At 38.7% G+C, this 15,211-nt stretch overlaps 1 protein-coding gene across 1 annotated transcript; it reads right to left on the bottom strand.

The window, feature by feature from the left end:
• Window positions 1-6,216: 6,216 nt before the first annotated feature.
• LOC104249770 (uncharacterized) lies at window positions 6,217-8,307 on the bottom strand. Its single transcript, XM_070151714.1, has 5 exons — window positions 7,981-8,307; window positions 7,599-7,753; window positions 7,125-7,367; window positions 6,985-7,080; window positions 6,217-6,829 (listed from the first exon to the last, which is right to left on the bottom strand). Exons 1-5 carry the CDS (start codon window positions 8,305-8,307, stop codon window positions 6,217-6,219), a joined length of 1,434 nt encoding a protein of 477 aa, XP_070007815.1.
• Between the last annotated feature and the right edge of the window lie 6,904 nt (window positions 8,308-15,211).

Here is a 15,211-nt window from a genome sequence, read left to right as displayed (position 1 = left end):
TTGAAGCAATCGAAGGATGTGAAAGTTGTCAACGGAAATCGGAGTGAAGATTGCACCTGTTTGTAGAACTGTTACCTCCCGAATTACCTTCAAAACTTAAAACATGGTGCATGCGAATATATATGGATTATTGCGACAATTTAAACATGATGCAAATTTTCTTTGGACCATGAAGGTTATCTTTGGACGCTAAGGATGATGTCCTCAGACCATAACGTCCTGGGCCATGAAGTGCATGATAAGGGATTCACAGGGAATGAAATGGTCTCCTTGGGCCATGAGGATGGTACATCTAGACTATGATGCCTTTGAATAATGATGTGCAATTTTGAGAGATCCTCAGGCCATGGAATGGTGTTTCCCGACTATGAGGATGATGCCTTCGGACTATGATGCCTTCGGAAAAAATGGCTATATTTCAGCCTATGAAATGCAAAGATGGGATGCTTAGTCATATGTTAGGTCGAGACAAGAAAAGGTTTAGTCTTGTATGAGACGAGGGCATTGCTTAGCCCTATGCTAATAAAGGGGATAGTGTTTGGCCTTATGTAGTGTAGTGGAGGTAGTATTTAGCCTTATAAAAAGAAAAGACAGTGCTTAGCCTTTTGCAATTACGGAGGCAATGCTTTACCTCATGCAAGAGATGGAGACAATGTTTAGTCTCATGCAAGGAAGGGAAATGCTTAGCCTTATGCAATTACGGAGGCAATGCTTAACCTCGTGAAGGAAATGGAGACAATGCTTAGTCTCATGCAAGGAAAGGAAATGCTTAGCCTTATGTAATTACGGAGGCAATGCTTAGTCTCATGCAGGAAATAGAGACAATGCTTAGTCTCATGTAAGGAAAGGCAATACTTAGCCTTATACAATTACGGAGGCAATGCTTTCCTCATGCAAGGGATAGAGATAATGCTTATTGTCATGCAAGGAAAGTCAATGTTTAGCCTTATGTAATAAAGCGAGATAGTACATAGTCTCATGCAAGGAAGAGAGATAATGCTCAATCTCATGCAAAGAAAGGTAGTGAGAGTAAAGTATTTCTTAGCTTGATGTGTTACGTTTGGTGCCCTTGTCGTTGTGAAAACTTTGCTGTGTGTATGCATTTTGAATACCCTTGTTACATTCCTTGTGCCTGTAGTCAAAGAAAAATTGTGAGTTTTGTAGGGGATGGTTGGTTCTTGCCCTGGACTCCTTGCTTTGCCTTCACTATTGTCTTGAGATCATGTTTGAGTTACCCTGGGTAATGTTTGGCTGTCATAGAAACAATGTTTTCGAAAAATATATATATGCATTTGACAAATTATTTGCAAAAATATAGTTGTTTGAAATGTATTGTAGTATGTGACATCAAATAATTTAGATGAATCGGTGACTGTGACACATTTAGAGAGATTGCAACTTCCTTGTTTTAGAATTTTGAGGGTCCTCCTCAAAATTCTGCCCTAGTGTAAATGCATCATTCTAACAATACTTTTTGGTTGTTCCACATATGATGAAGTTGGTTGAACTTGCGATCTTGCCCCGGTTTCTGATCATGGAAAAATGATGATTTTATTAAGATGTTCCCAAACCCACAGGGCTACCTACGTATCCCCTCTTAAACGGGAATCAAGTCAAGCGTAGTTCAGCTACATCAAATAAAGAAATATAAGCAATCCTAAACATAGTATCTCTTGACTGCGGCTGAAATGATAGGCTTTGGCCAAATCTCTCCATCCATTTTTGCAAGTATAAGTGCTCCTCCTGTTAGTACTCGATGAACCATGTAGGGACCTTGCCAGTTGGGTGAGAACTTCCCGTTGGCTTCATCCTGTTGTGGGAAGATCCGCTTTAGCACCAACTGCGCCGGTGTGAATTGCCTTAGTCTGACCTTTTTCTTAAAAGCTATTCCCATTCTATTTTGGTAGAGTTGACCGTGATTTACTGCATTCATTCTCTTTCCATCAATGAGAGCTAGTTGCTTGTATCAGCTCTGTACCCATTCTTCTTCGCAAAGCTCAGCTTCTTGTATAATTCTTAAAGAAGGGATTTCTACTTTTACTGGAATAACCACTTTAGTACCATAAACCAATAAGTAGGGAGTTGCCCCAGTTGATGTGCGAACCATGGTACAATACCCGAGCAGAGCAAATGGCGGCTTCTTATTCCATTGTTTGTAATTATCTATCATTTTCCTCAGTATCTTGTTGATGTTCTTGTTGGCGTTTCTACGGCTCTGTTCATTTGCAGCCTGTATGTTGTAGAGTTCTTATGCTTGATCTTGACGGTTTCACACATGTCCTTCATCAGATCACTGTTAAGATTGGCGGCGTTATCGGTGATGATTGACTCTGGTACTCCGAACCGACAAACAATGCGGTCCCGAACAAAATCTGCTACGACCTTCTTGGTTACAGCTTTATAAGATACGGCTTCAACCCATTTTGTGAAATAGTCTATGGCTGATATAATGAATGTATATCTACTTGAAGCAACGGGTTTGATTGGGCCGATGACATCCATACCCCAAGGAGAGAAAGGCCAGAGTGAACTTATTGCATTGAGTTCATTGGGTGGTACTCGTATCATGTCAGCATGTATCTGGAATTGGTGACACTTCTGAACATACTTGATACAGTCTATTTCCATAGTCATCCAACAATACCCGCTTTTAGTATCTTCTTGGCTAAGATGAATCCATTCATATACAGTCTGCAAGTTCCGACATGTATTTCCTCAAGCAATCTGGATGCCTCATTGGCATCGACACACCATAGTGATCCTAGGTCAGAAGTCATTCTATACAGAATTCCTCCGATTTTGGAAGAAATGGTTAGCTAACCTTCGAAGTATGTGATTTTGAGTATGGGTTGCGTGCTGATGACATCTAAATCCACTACTAAAAAGCAAATGAACACGGTCGCATGCAATATAATTTAACCAATTATGAGTCGAGTTCTAATCCCATAGAGAATAATATGTAGGCGATTAGGCGTATGAGAGAATTATCACTTATTATGCTAAGTCAAACACTTAGAAATAGCAAATAAAATTATCAATGGCTACAAGTATAGATTCAACGGGAATTACACTCAAGTAATGATCCAGTGTATTTCACGATTTTACAAATATGAGCGAGTTTACGTTAATTAGCCTCGGGTAACAATTCTATATTAGATTCTTCCAAATACTAACAAGACTTTCTAACTGAGTTATCCCTAAAACAATTAAGAGATTAAGCACACCTGATTATTGCTACAAGTAGTTCAATCCTATCCCTAGGTAGAATCTATAAAGTGAGGGTTAAAGTCTCAAGTTCTTGTTAATTAATCTTTTTCAATCTCAAATTATCTTTTCCAAAATTAATTCGAAGTAAATGGGAGAGTCCTAGGGTTAGCTAATCCCTTTGGAAATATTAAAGAACAAAAATAATTAAAGAAATAATAACTCACTTCAATATAACTAAAAATCGTTCAATACATAAGCACAACAAGATATTTAATCCACACTTTAAACATAAATATTTCCATAAACAAGTTTCAAGAGTGGGAATAAATACTACACACTTAGATATACAATACAAAGCAAGGAAATGAAGAAATAAACATAAATGGGCAAGCAATTCTCAACCAAAAGCCTCAAATCTTCAAGACCCAAGTGTGTGTGCAAGAACCCTAGCTCCAAAACTTGTGTTCTCTTCTCAAAATGTGTCAAAGACTGCCCAAAGATGCTAAAGATCTGCCAAAGATATTTTACAAATGAGCTAGGTCATGTATTAAATGGTTTGGGAGCGAAAAGTGTGAAATTATAGAAGTACCCAAATCTAAAGCGTGATCTTCACATTTGCAAACAATAATTTTCTTGTTGACCATCGCATTTGCGATAAAGACTTTGCATTTGCTAAGTTTGACTGTCTAATTTGACTTCACATTTGCGAATTCCTTTATCACATTTGCGAAAATTGCTTGCCTGGGTTGAGTTCGCATTTGCGAAGCCCTTTTTGGCATTTGCGATCACTTCTTTCTTCGCATTTCCCACATGTGTGTCACAATTGCGACAGCTGAGGCCCTTTTTCAGATTTTCTTCTTTTCAACTTCTTTTTGACTCTTTTCACTTGATTTCTTCATTATCACTTCTAAATCACATAGAACCTATAAAATAGAAGTAATTGACATTAAACACATAATTTATCACTCATACATACCAAAAATCTAAGCTTAAAGACAAGATAAGTTGGTAAAATACCAACTTATCAAACCCCCAAACTTAAACTATCGCTTGTCCCCAAGCATTGAAAGCGACAAAATCTCTTTCCAAGTATTTAACTCAATAGTGCATCAATATCATGCCAGGTAAAAAAGGTCTACTGTAAGAACAAACACATGACTTCAATTGGTACCAATAATTAATTTAAAGCATATGAATTACCAAAAACTTCTCATGAATTTCATTACAATTCAAGTGATCACTGTGTAAATCAAAGTAGGAATCAAGTCATGACACTAAAGCTTCCAAATTTTCCTCTTTATCACAATTAACTTCCTTTGTTCATTCGTCCCAATTAAAAATGAGATTAAATTCACAAATCAAATCTCATGTGCCCTCACACTTAAGCGAGAATCCTACACTCATAAATTTCAATTCAAAACATAAATGGGATATCAAATGGAAAGAATTAACTCTCTCTCACACAAAGATGTTCAAATACACACAAGTAGTACCATAGGTTTGCCCTTCATGTATTTCTCCACTAATGTAGACAAACTTGGTTCAAAATCAATTAGGACTTAAAAGGTTGTAGTTTAGGCTTTTGGTTAAGGTGAGGCACGATTTTGGTTAGAGTGACTCAAAATCTCCCTAAGCACTACAATTTTTCAACAATCAAAGTACACTTTCTTCAAGAACTTTTCCACCCTTTCTTCATTTTTTTAAAAATTTCATCACCTACTCTTCCATTTATTCACAATTCCTTATTTTTCCGCCTTTTTTTGTCAAATAGTACTCTTTTTCTCTTTCTTTTTATTATCCTTCACCTTTAATCAACTTCAACATCACAATTTTTCCAACCTTCACCCCAAAACTTAGGCTTTTAACCTATTTTTATACTTTCAAAGTACTTAAGGAGGTAGGGTGCCAAAAGATAAATCAATAAAGAATGAAGGGTTAAAGCTTGTAACATGATTGCCAACAAAAACGTTTAAAGGCTCAAAAGGGGTATAATAGGGAAAGTATGCAAGGGTAGGAAATTTAAGGCACAATAACGGTCCAATGAAAGCCTAACATCATTTTTTAAACTAAGTTAGTCTAGGATTTCGCCTTGGAGCACATTCCGGGCAAGTTCTAGACTACAAATGATGCAAAAGAACTCAAAATAAATCTCACCACACATGGTACATGAACACTCCAGTGCAATACAAATCCAAAATCCAATTGACACCAATGGCTCAAAGAAGTTACATATAGCATATGAAGCTATTTAGTGAAGCAAAGAGCCAAAAATTAAGTCTAAAAGTCATGACAATGATCTTTACTTCAATCATTTTTCTTTTTCAAAGATCAAAAATTCATATCCCAAGGTTTAAATCATGTTGGTACAAAGCAAGCCATAAATTGGCCAATAGGCACAAACCCCAACTCATACCACTTATTATTCCTAAATTAACAAAAACTATATCTAAATTACAAGACTAATTCCCTTAAGAAAGTCACCTAGCTATCCATCATCGGAAAAAGTCGACACAAAAATTTACCAAAACTTACCCGGTTCAAAAAGAAAATTGGCATCCTCGGAAAAAGAACCGAGATACAAAGAAAACCAAAGATATCGCCACCAAAATAAAACATACTATAAAAAAAATAAGAAGCTAATAAACAACAAGTCAATAAAATATACTATATATAAAAAAAACAACAATTCAAGAAGCTAGTAAACATACTAATAAAACACATCACATGAAAACAAAATAACAATCTACCATATCCAAAGTTATACAAGAAGCCACCCCAACTAGAGATGTTGCAATGTCTTCAATGCAACGAAACAAAATAGAGTAAAATGGTGGAAAGTGCTCCCTGAATACTGCATCAAATGCTCTCCTCTCTATTGAACTCAGTTGTATCCTCCTCTCTTTCTTCCTCAGACCAATGAACTGGATCATCATCATCATCATCTTCCGACTCGGTCGATGGCAATGGCACTTGAGGCTTTAGAACTTTCCTAAGCCCTTTCACACCCTTCTATATGTGAGTGAAGAATTTATCTTTTTTCTTCTCCCTTTTCTTCATCCTGGTATATGCCTTTGCCAAATATTCCTTGATGTCATGGAACCACGGATTTCCATCACTCTCTTCTACAACATGAGCACAATAAGTTGGTTGCTTATGAATTCCTATTGGGATAAGATCGATGAAGTTCTTGTCTGGGTGTTGTATCATAGAAGATAAAGTGGCCAATGCATCTGCAAACTCGTTCTGAACCCTCGGAACATGTTTGAATTCTACCTTCGTGAACCTCTTGATCAGCTCTTGTACACAGTACAAATATGGAAATATTTTGGTATTCTTTGTAGCCCATTCTTCTAAAACCCGGTGCACCAAAAGGTCGGAATCTCCAATTACTAACAACTTCTGAACATTCATGTCAATGGCCAACCTGAGTCCCAAGATACAGGCCTCATATTTTACCATATTGTTGGTGCATAAAAACTTGAGTTTTGCAGATACTGGATAGTGTTGGCCGGTTACTGATACTAAAACAGCTTTGATACCCAATCCTTTGAAGTTTGCAGCTCCATCAGAACATTTTCTAACCATCATATGCCTTGGTGATATCTTCTCCAACAAGAGATACCTCCTCATTAGGAAAATATATTTTCAACGGTTTGTATTCTCCATCTATGGGATTTTCTGCTAGATAATGCGCCAATGCTTGCCCTTTGATCACCTTCTAAGTTACATAGATGATATCGAACTCAGTCAGCAATATTTGCCACTTTGCTAACTTACCTGTAGGCATGGGCTTCGAAAAGATGTATTTTAGTGTATCCATCCTTGATATGAGATATGTAGTGTATGCACAGAAATAATATCTTATCTTCTGAGCTGTCCACGTCAAAGCACAGCAAGTGCATTCCAACAAAGAGTACCAGGGTTCGTAAGGTGTGAATTTCTTGCTCAGATAATATATTGTCTGCTCATTTCTCCCAGTCTCATCATGTTGTCCTAAAACACAACCAAAAGCCCTATCCAATATGGACAAATAAATCAGTAGAGGTCTTTCTAGTTTCAGTGGGACCAGAACAGGTGGTTTAGATAAGTACTCCTTGATTTTGTCGAAGGCCTTCTGGCATTCTTCAGTATAGCTTGTTGCAACATCTTTCCTCAGCATCCTGAAGATCGGTTCACATATCATAGTTGATTGTGCTATGAAACGGCTGATGTAATTGAGACGCCCTAAAAAGCTCATCACATCTTTCTTATTCTTCAGAGGTGGCAACTCCTAGATAGATTTGACTTTTGATGGGTCTAATTCAATCCCCCAGCGACTAACAATGAATCCAAATAATTTTCCAGCAGGGACTCCGAATGCACATTTTCCAATGTTCAATTTCAGACTGTACCTTTGAAGCCTATCAAAGAATTTATTCAAGTCTACTATATGATATGTACTCTTTTTGGATTTGATGATAACATCATCCACGTACACCTCTATTTCCTTGTGCATCATATCATGGAAGATGGTTGTGATGGATCTCATGTAGATGGCTCCAGCACTCTTCAAACCAAACGACATCATTTTGTAGAAGTATATCCCCCATGGTGTGATAAAGCTATCTTTTCGGTATCCTTTTCATCCATCCAGATCTGATGGTATCCTGTGAAGCAATCCACAAAAGATTGGAGCTCATGCTTGGCATAGCTGTCAATCAGTATGTGTATGTTGGGCAACGGAAATTCATCTTTGGGACTCGATCTATTCAGATCTCAGTAATAAATACATACTCTAACTTTCCCATCTTTCTTTGTAACTGGCACAATGCTGGCCAACCAAGTCAGATATTTGACCACTCGGAGAACCTTGGATTTGATTTGCTTAGTAGCTTCCTCTTTTATCTTCAAACTCATATCTGACTTGAACTTTCTAATCTTTTGTTTTACCGATGGACACGTGGGATTAGTGGGTAGCTTGTGAGCTACTATAAATGTTCTCACACCAGTCATATCGTCGTAGGACCATGAAAAGATATCTTCAAATTCTTTTAGGAATCTGACATACTCTTCCTTCTCTGATGGTGACAAGTGAATGTTTATGCATGTTTCCTTGACCATTTTGGAATCCCCTAAAATAACAGCTTCAATTTCGTCCAAATTAGACTTTGGTTTGTTTTCAAAGTTTTCCACTACTCTGATGATTTCCTTAGGTATTATATCATCTTCCAGGTCCTCTTAATCACTATCCTTATGTTGCGTTGTCTCATTATATGTCACAGTCGTAGGTTCATCGGGATAGGTAATAATAATGTTGTTAAGAAAAATATAAAGAATGATAATAAATACAAAAAATAGCAATGCATTAATAAAATCTTGAAAATGTCAACAAGTTTGGCTCGATGAATCGAGCAATTATTTCACAACAAAATACTGAAAATGTCTCAAATGTTTAAAACTATTTTTAAGATAATTGATGCTAATTTTCCAGGCTACCGAGGAACTCGACGGGCCCGGATGGTGCAGCAGTCTAGTTCTTGAGAATAGCTGCTTTTTCCATGGTATGAATGGTAAGGTCTTCCTCCTCCTCCTCCTCAACTATTGCACTGTAGTCCATATATTCTTCATCTAGAAATAGCTTCCTCATGCCAGCTAAAACTTCATTTTCCTAAGATCCCCACATCATGTCAGCTTGATGGAGTATGGTGTAGAGGTGGTATCAGTTGTTCTAGTAGATAATAAGGACCACTCCATGGCAGCGACCAATCCCGGTATTCTTGCCAAGTATATTCATATCCGAGCCGAAATGTTGTTCCATGACGCTATGGTTGTACGGGTTTGGTGATCCCTTGGAGGTTTTTGCCGAGACCTTGCCAGGTTCATACGCTGTCCAAAGCAGTATGCTTTTATCTTGTTTCTCCATCATCTATCTTTTTCAATTGCGTTGACGCACTCAATGTGATGGTATGTTTCTCCACCTAGCTTCTTCCTATTCTCGATGACTGGAACGGTTTGATTGGTATAGATGGGATTACTTCTATCTCCATGAATAATCACCTCCTGGTGATTCCACTCAAACTTCACAGCCTGATGCAGAGTTGAAGCTACTGCCCTGGCGGTATGTATCCATGATCGTCCCAACAATAGGTTATAGGTAGTAGATATGTCTAGCATTTGGAACTCGACATCAAACCAGGTAGGGCCCATCTATAGGCTAAAGTTGATTTCTCCGATGATGGCTCATTGAGATCCATCAAATTACTTTACATTCATGCTTACCATCCGTATCTCGTGCAGGCCTTTACCTAAGCTCTTCAGAGTAGTTAGTGGACATATGTTGAGACTTAAACCCCCATCTATCAGGACCTTAGCAATAAACTTATCCTCAAATTGCACTATGATGTGTAGTGCCATGTTGTGACTTAGTCCTTCTGGTGGTAATTCATCCTCATGAAAGGTGATTTCGTGGCTCTCTAAAACCTGCCCGACCATATTAGCCATCTCCCTACTGGTGATGTTGGTGGGTATATAAGCTTCACTCAGCCCTTTCATCAAAGCATTCATGTGTGTGTCGGAGTTTTGTAGCAGTGACAAGATGGATATCTGAGTGGGAGTCTTGTTCAAATGGTCAACAACAGAATATTCTCTCGCTTGTACCTTTCTCCAAAGGTCATCGGTGCCAGTCTCAACAACAGGTGGCTTAGATGCAGATTTTTTGTCTTGTTCCTCCCAGGTGCTTAGGTGTATTAACTCTACAGTTCTAGTAATGCCTTGTGCCGCACCTATTTCCTCCGTTTTTGCTTTTCTTTTCTCCTTGCTTCCGCAACATAATCCCATGGGATAGCATAAGACTTGAAAGATGGTGTGGGAGCTACTATCACAGTGAAGGGTGTAGTTACCTCTACTTTAAATGGTGCTTGGGTTTGTACCACAACAGGTGTGAGGGTGAACGGAGATGTTTTAGGATCATCTTCCTCTCGAATGAGTTCGATTGACCCCTTCGAATCACATTCCTCATCAGTCTCTATTACATTTACTCCCTCACCTCTGTGATCCAGAAGAGGATTGTTACGAATATTTGGTGTAGCTTCCTTTGCTTGTATGACATTAGTGTTGATCAATGTATGAATCTTGTCTTTCAGTGTGCGCCACTCATCAATGTTGTGACCTTTCATTCCCGATTAATAGGTACACTTTTGGTTGGGGTTAATCTACTAAGAAAAATTCTCCACAGCAATGGCAGGAATGGGAGTGACGTAACTATCAGCCTTTAGTCTCTCATATAGTTGGTCTATGGGCTAAGCAATTGGGGTGTATTGTCTAGGTGGCCTGCGGTCGAAGTTTGGTCATGGCTTTTGGTAATTTTGGTGGGCAGGTGGTGGTGAGTGATAATATGTGGGTTGGTGTTATTGGTGTGATAGGTGGTAGTAGGTTGTTGGTATCTGAGGGGTGGGGGCTGGTATGTGGGTAGAGGTGTTTGGTATGTGAGAGAAGACTTAGAACCCTGGGCTACCATCATAGCACCTACTTATTTCTTCTTCGATATACCTCCCGATTGCAAGGCTTTATTTGTGGCATGTAGTGCCTTAAGATTCATCACCGTTCCACTCTTAATCCATTCTTCTATTCTTTCTCCCAACTTGATGATATTAGAGAATTTGTGGTTTTTAATAACCATGAGCCTTTCATAATATTACGGGTCTTGAGCTCTGACAAACTTATTCATTTGTTCTTCTTCAAGTGCCGGCCTTACTTTCACAACTTCAGATATCCATCGAGTAGCATACTCGCGGAGGGTTTCTATTGGTTTCTTCTTGAGATTTTGAATGTAGAAAACTTCTGGAGCATTTTCTGTGTTGAACCTCAATTTGTCCATGAAGTCTGATGCAATTCTTACCCAACTAACCCACTTCTTTGGGTCCTAACTGATATACAAAGACAAAGCATCTCCTGTGGGGCTTCTCATGAACAACTTCATGCGGATTCATTCATCATTGCCCACTCCTACAAGTTTGTCAAAATATGTCCTCAGATGCACTTTCAGATCACCACTTCCATCGAGCATTTCGAACTTGGGAGGTTTGTAACCCTCCGGTAGTTCCACATCTGGTTGAATACACAAGTCCTCATAGTCCAAACCTTCAATGCCTTTACCACCTTCGATACTTTGAACCTTGCTAGAGAGCTTCTTGAGTTCCTCTACTATATTCTTAATGAGCAGGTCTTTCTCAGTTAATTCAGGTATGTATAGGGTTTGTTGCGGGGGTGGGGTAAAATTTCCACATATATGGGATTGCTTTGATGAACTCCGAGAATCTGGGCATAAGGGTGGTCATTAGTTGAGTTTTAGGGATCAATAGAAGATTGTGGTGCATTTTGGGGAGTGTGATAAGCGGTGATTTGTGGGTATTGAGTTGGATGATGGTGGTGTTATTGAGGAGTACGTACTGATTGAGGGTTAAGGTTTTGAGGAGTGTGGGGTAATGGTGTTGTGTATGAGGGTTTGGCGGTGGATTTTAGTTTTGTGTGTTTTAGGGTTATGCTTGGTTTTGGGTAGTTGGATTTTGCTGGTTAACATCAAGGACATTGAGGGTGAGAGAAAGGTTTTCCAAGTTTCAGACTTGCTCAAGTACTCCTTGTAGCTCCAGGATTTTCTATTCCAGATATAAGACCAGTTCATTCTATGCCGGAGTACTTCGAACATCTAAAGTTTCGACGTTCTCTGCCATACTAGCGATGTCCTTCCTGATACCACTCAAATCATCAATTTTCCCTTTCTTTTTGCTTTTGCCTTTAGGATCGCTTGGTAGAGGAGGAGGCAGAGGACCTCTGGATCTAGTGTGATATGCTGACGATATAAGTATGCACGAACCAACCTTGGGGAATGGGAATAATCAAAAGAAAGAAAAAGCAAAAGGTAATAAAGTTAGTAAGGGATATTTAAAGGATGCTTGCAGTATTAAACATGTTTTGCAAAGTCATGCAATAAATTCACGTCCTAATTTTGGGGTCCTTGTTGTGCATGAGGTAGGCCTAAGCGACACAAAGACTTGGAGAAAATTGATGCCAATAATTGCGTCATTTCATTAATGCAAAAATGAGTCAAACCCTTACGTAATCGACAATAATGATAAAGTTACTCCTGGGATTTGGACTTATTACAATCAAAATCTAAAACTAAGCTAGAAAGCAGTAAAGAACATTATTTCCTAATCTACTTGGTCCCAAAAGGATCTTCACCGTGGTTGGCTCTTTTGACTCCATCAATGAGGTTCCCCATATCGCGCATATCCAATAATAAGCAAGCCTTCGCTAGATGCCCTCCTTCATTGCCATCTGTGTTTTGACAATCTGAAGGCCTCTTTCTCATCTTCCTTTCAAGCTCTATCAGTCCATGTTCCTGATATTCCAATCTCTCTGTTGACTTAGTGGAAATTTCCTTCCATTCGTTTATTGCCTTCATGTCCACTTTATGTTGTTCCAGATGCCTAGTTTTAGATTCGAAAACACTTTTGCGTAGCCTCCTATACTTGACCTGTTCCTCAGCAACATCATCTATGATCCTGTTTTTCAAATCGACTCCCGACTTGACATCTCCTGCTATATCGTCTACAAACCATGATCGATAGAAGTACACATGACCGGCATAATACCTGTCTAGCTCAATTATTTCTTTTTCCTCAACGATCTTTTGGTTCCACATATGTTTTACTTTGAACTTGAATGGAATAACGTCCCCTTTAAAATTTTCTTTGTACTGGACCATGTTGGAAACCCGAGGTATAAACTGTTTTCTTCCCACTTGTCTCATTACCCTTATAGGAGCATAAGGATAGATGCCCCTCAACACGATCAGTACCAGATAAGTAGTCTCTCTTGACCTGGTGATGACCTCGCTTCTAAGGAACCATTCAAACATCCAATGTACATTCTCGTCTGTTGGATTTCTGCAGAAACACACCCAACTTATAGCATTTACAGGTTGTGCAAACCTATCTGGGATAAATGTCACTTTCTTTGGGTGATGGTAAGCTATGTAGTCATTTAATGGCTGTCGCAAAAGCTCTTGACAATATTCTCCCCTCTGAAAGTGTTCAAACATCCAGACTTGCAGTAATAGATTACAACCTTCGAAGTGTCCGAATCCTTGCTTGAACCTATCTAGAAAGCGGTACATTTCAGCTAGGATCATGGGGATGATGGTATAAGTATGTCCCTTGATGCCTTCCATCAAAGTCCAGGCGAACATAGCTAAATGGGTATGAATCCTTCCACCTTTCATTGGAAATATCAACAACTCTAAGAAACAGATGATGAACACATAAACTCGGTGGTGCATCCAACCCAAAGAAGTAATGGCAAGTTCATCATGATGAAGGCGATATGACTTACTATGCCTGTAACGCTCATAAAGAAATTCAAATGGGATGTATGATTTCTTTAAACAAAGTAACTCATCAGTTTTCTTAAAACCTAGCATCTTTAGAAAATCGGGGGGGTGCAATTATCTGTCACTAGTAATATCGGACTATCCCACGGCAACTTAGCGAAGCCTCCTATTTCTTCTAGGAGAGGAGTCATTTTTATATCACCAAAGCAGAAGACAGCTCTTTTCTCGTCCTAGAACATGGTAGCGGCCTCAATCAATGCCCTATTTGGCAGGATGTTAAGCAAAGATAGAAGTCATCAAGTACCCTTCTCATGTGATTCTTGTCGCAAGGCGCAAGGTCTTTCCGCCAGTCAAGTAGTAGAGGTAGGATGTTTTGGACCATGCCAAACCTGGGGACTTAGTGCTTCATTTTCTGCAAACCAAGAAAGTTAGCCCTTTCCCCCCTCAAGATTCGACCACTTACACAATAATGATCAACATATTGGCACATTTTCTCTAAGTAATACACATAACATGATGGTGTCCATTGGAATTGTGGAAATCTTATCGGAATTTGGACAAGGCTTATCTTAGTGGGCTTATTACGTTAACAAAATTAACTCGTACTAGGTTTAACATGATGCATTGCATTTGATATTGGAGTAAGGTTTCTAGAATGGTCTAGACTGGTACTCTCAAGTGGAAAACTTGAGAGAGAAAGGCATGGGACCGTCGACTGCATCGCTGATCGACTAGTCTATCGCAAATAAGCCTTTCCGATTTAAAAAGGGTAATTTGGAAGAGCATGGACACTCATCAAGCATCGCTATATTGATAATTGACAGAGTGAAGTATGATGTGGAGCAAGCTTTATGCAGGGATAATAACACATTGCCAAGTATTTGTATGATAAATATGTAAAAACTGTAAATACAATGGTAAGGTAAAAATGAAAAACATAGAAATGAAAGACAAAAGGAAGAAGTTAGTTTAATCCATGGAATATATGCAAGAATTTAATAAATCAGGTAAGGGAGTAGGGATGGGAGAGGCATGATATGGCAGTCTTAGACAAGATGAAAAGAAATGAGGAGTGATCATAGCAAATAAATGTGAACGGGGAAAGGATATGCATGTCATAACATATTCAAATAAAGGTGAATAGGGAAAGAGATGTGCATGTAATAGCAGATTTAAGCAAATAAAGATGAAGAAAGAAAATAATCCACATAAGTCAAGTTTATTATGGTAAAAGCCTAAGTGTAAATCCCAAGCAGAGTCTCCATGCTATCGCTCCCCATTTTCTCGCAAAATCGGATTTCGACACGTGACAACCTTTTTAAATGGAAGATAGAATGTTACAAGATGAGTCGCCACCTATTATGCAGATAACTCAATTTGACTAGTCAACGCCACCAAAGATCAGGTAAGGGCTCAAATTACCTCAAAGAGAAGGTATTAGGCACTCTTCGAGGTCCACAACCGCGGGTACTAGCCGAACTTAAGATTATGTGGATTATAATTAGGTGAAATAATCAAATAAACCAAGAGAATAAAAAGGTTGGAGAGTTATAACAAAAAGGGAATTGGTATAACTCTTTAAAACCTACGAGGATACAGTTATAACGGTCTATATTAAATGACTAAGTTTATATA

Source organism: Nicotiana sylvestris, chromosome 7, assembly GCF_000393655.2.
Source record: "Nicotiana sylvestris chromosome 7, ASM39365v2, whole genome shotgun sequence".
Taxonomy (NCBI): domain Eukaryota; kingdom Viridiplantae; phylum Streptophyta; class Magnoliopsida; order Solanales; family Solanaceae; genus Nicotiana; species Nicotiana sylvestris.
Note: the sequence above shows the minus strand (reverse complement) of the source record. Positions and strands in the feature narration are given on the sequence as shown.

Excerpts from the sequence above, each read along its gene's own strand:
- LOC104249770 (XM_070151714.1), bottom strand. The coding sequence starts at position 8,307 with ATGGTCAAGGAAACATGCATAAACATTCACTTGTCACCATCAGAGAAG. Across the intron at positions 7,754-7,980 it reads AGAAAGATGGGAAAGTTAGA|AGTGCTGGAGCCATCTACAT; the intron begins GTATGTATTTAT and ends TTTGGTTTGAAG. Across the intron at positions 6,830-6,984 it reads TTCGAAGCCCATGCCTACAG|GTATCTCTTGTTGGAGAAGA; the intron begins GTAAGTTAGCAA and ends CCTAATGAGGAG.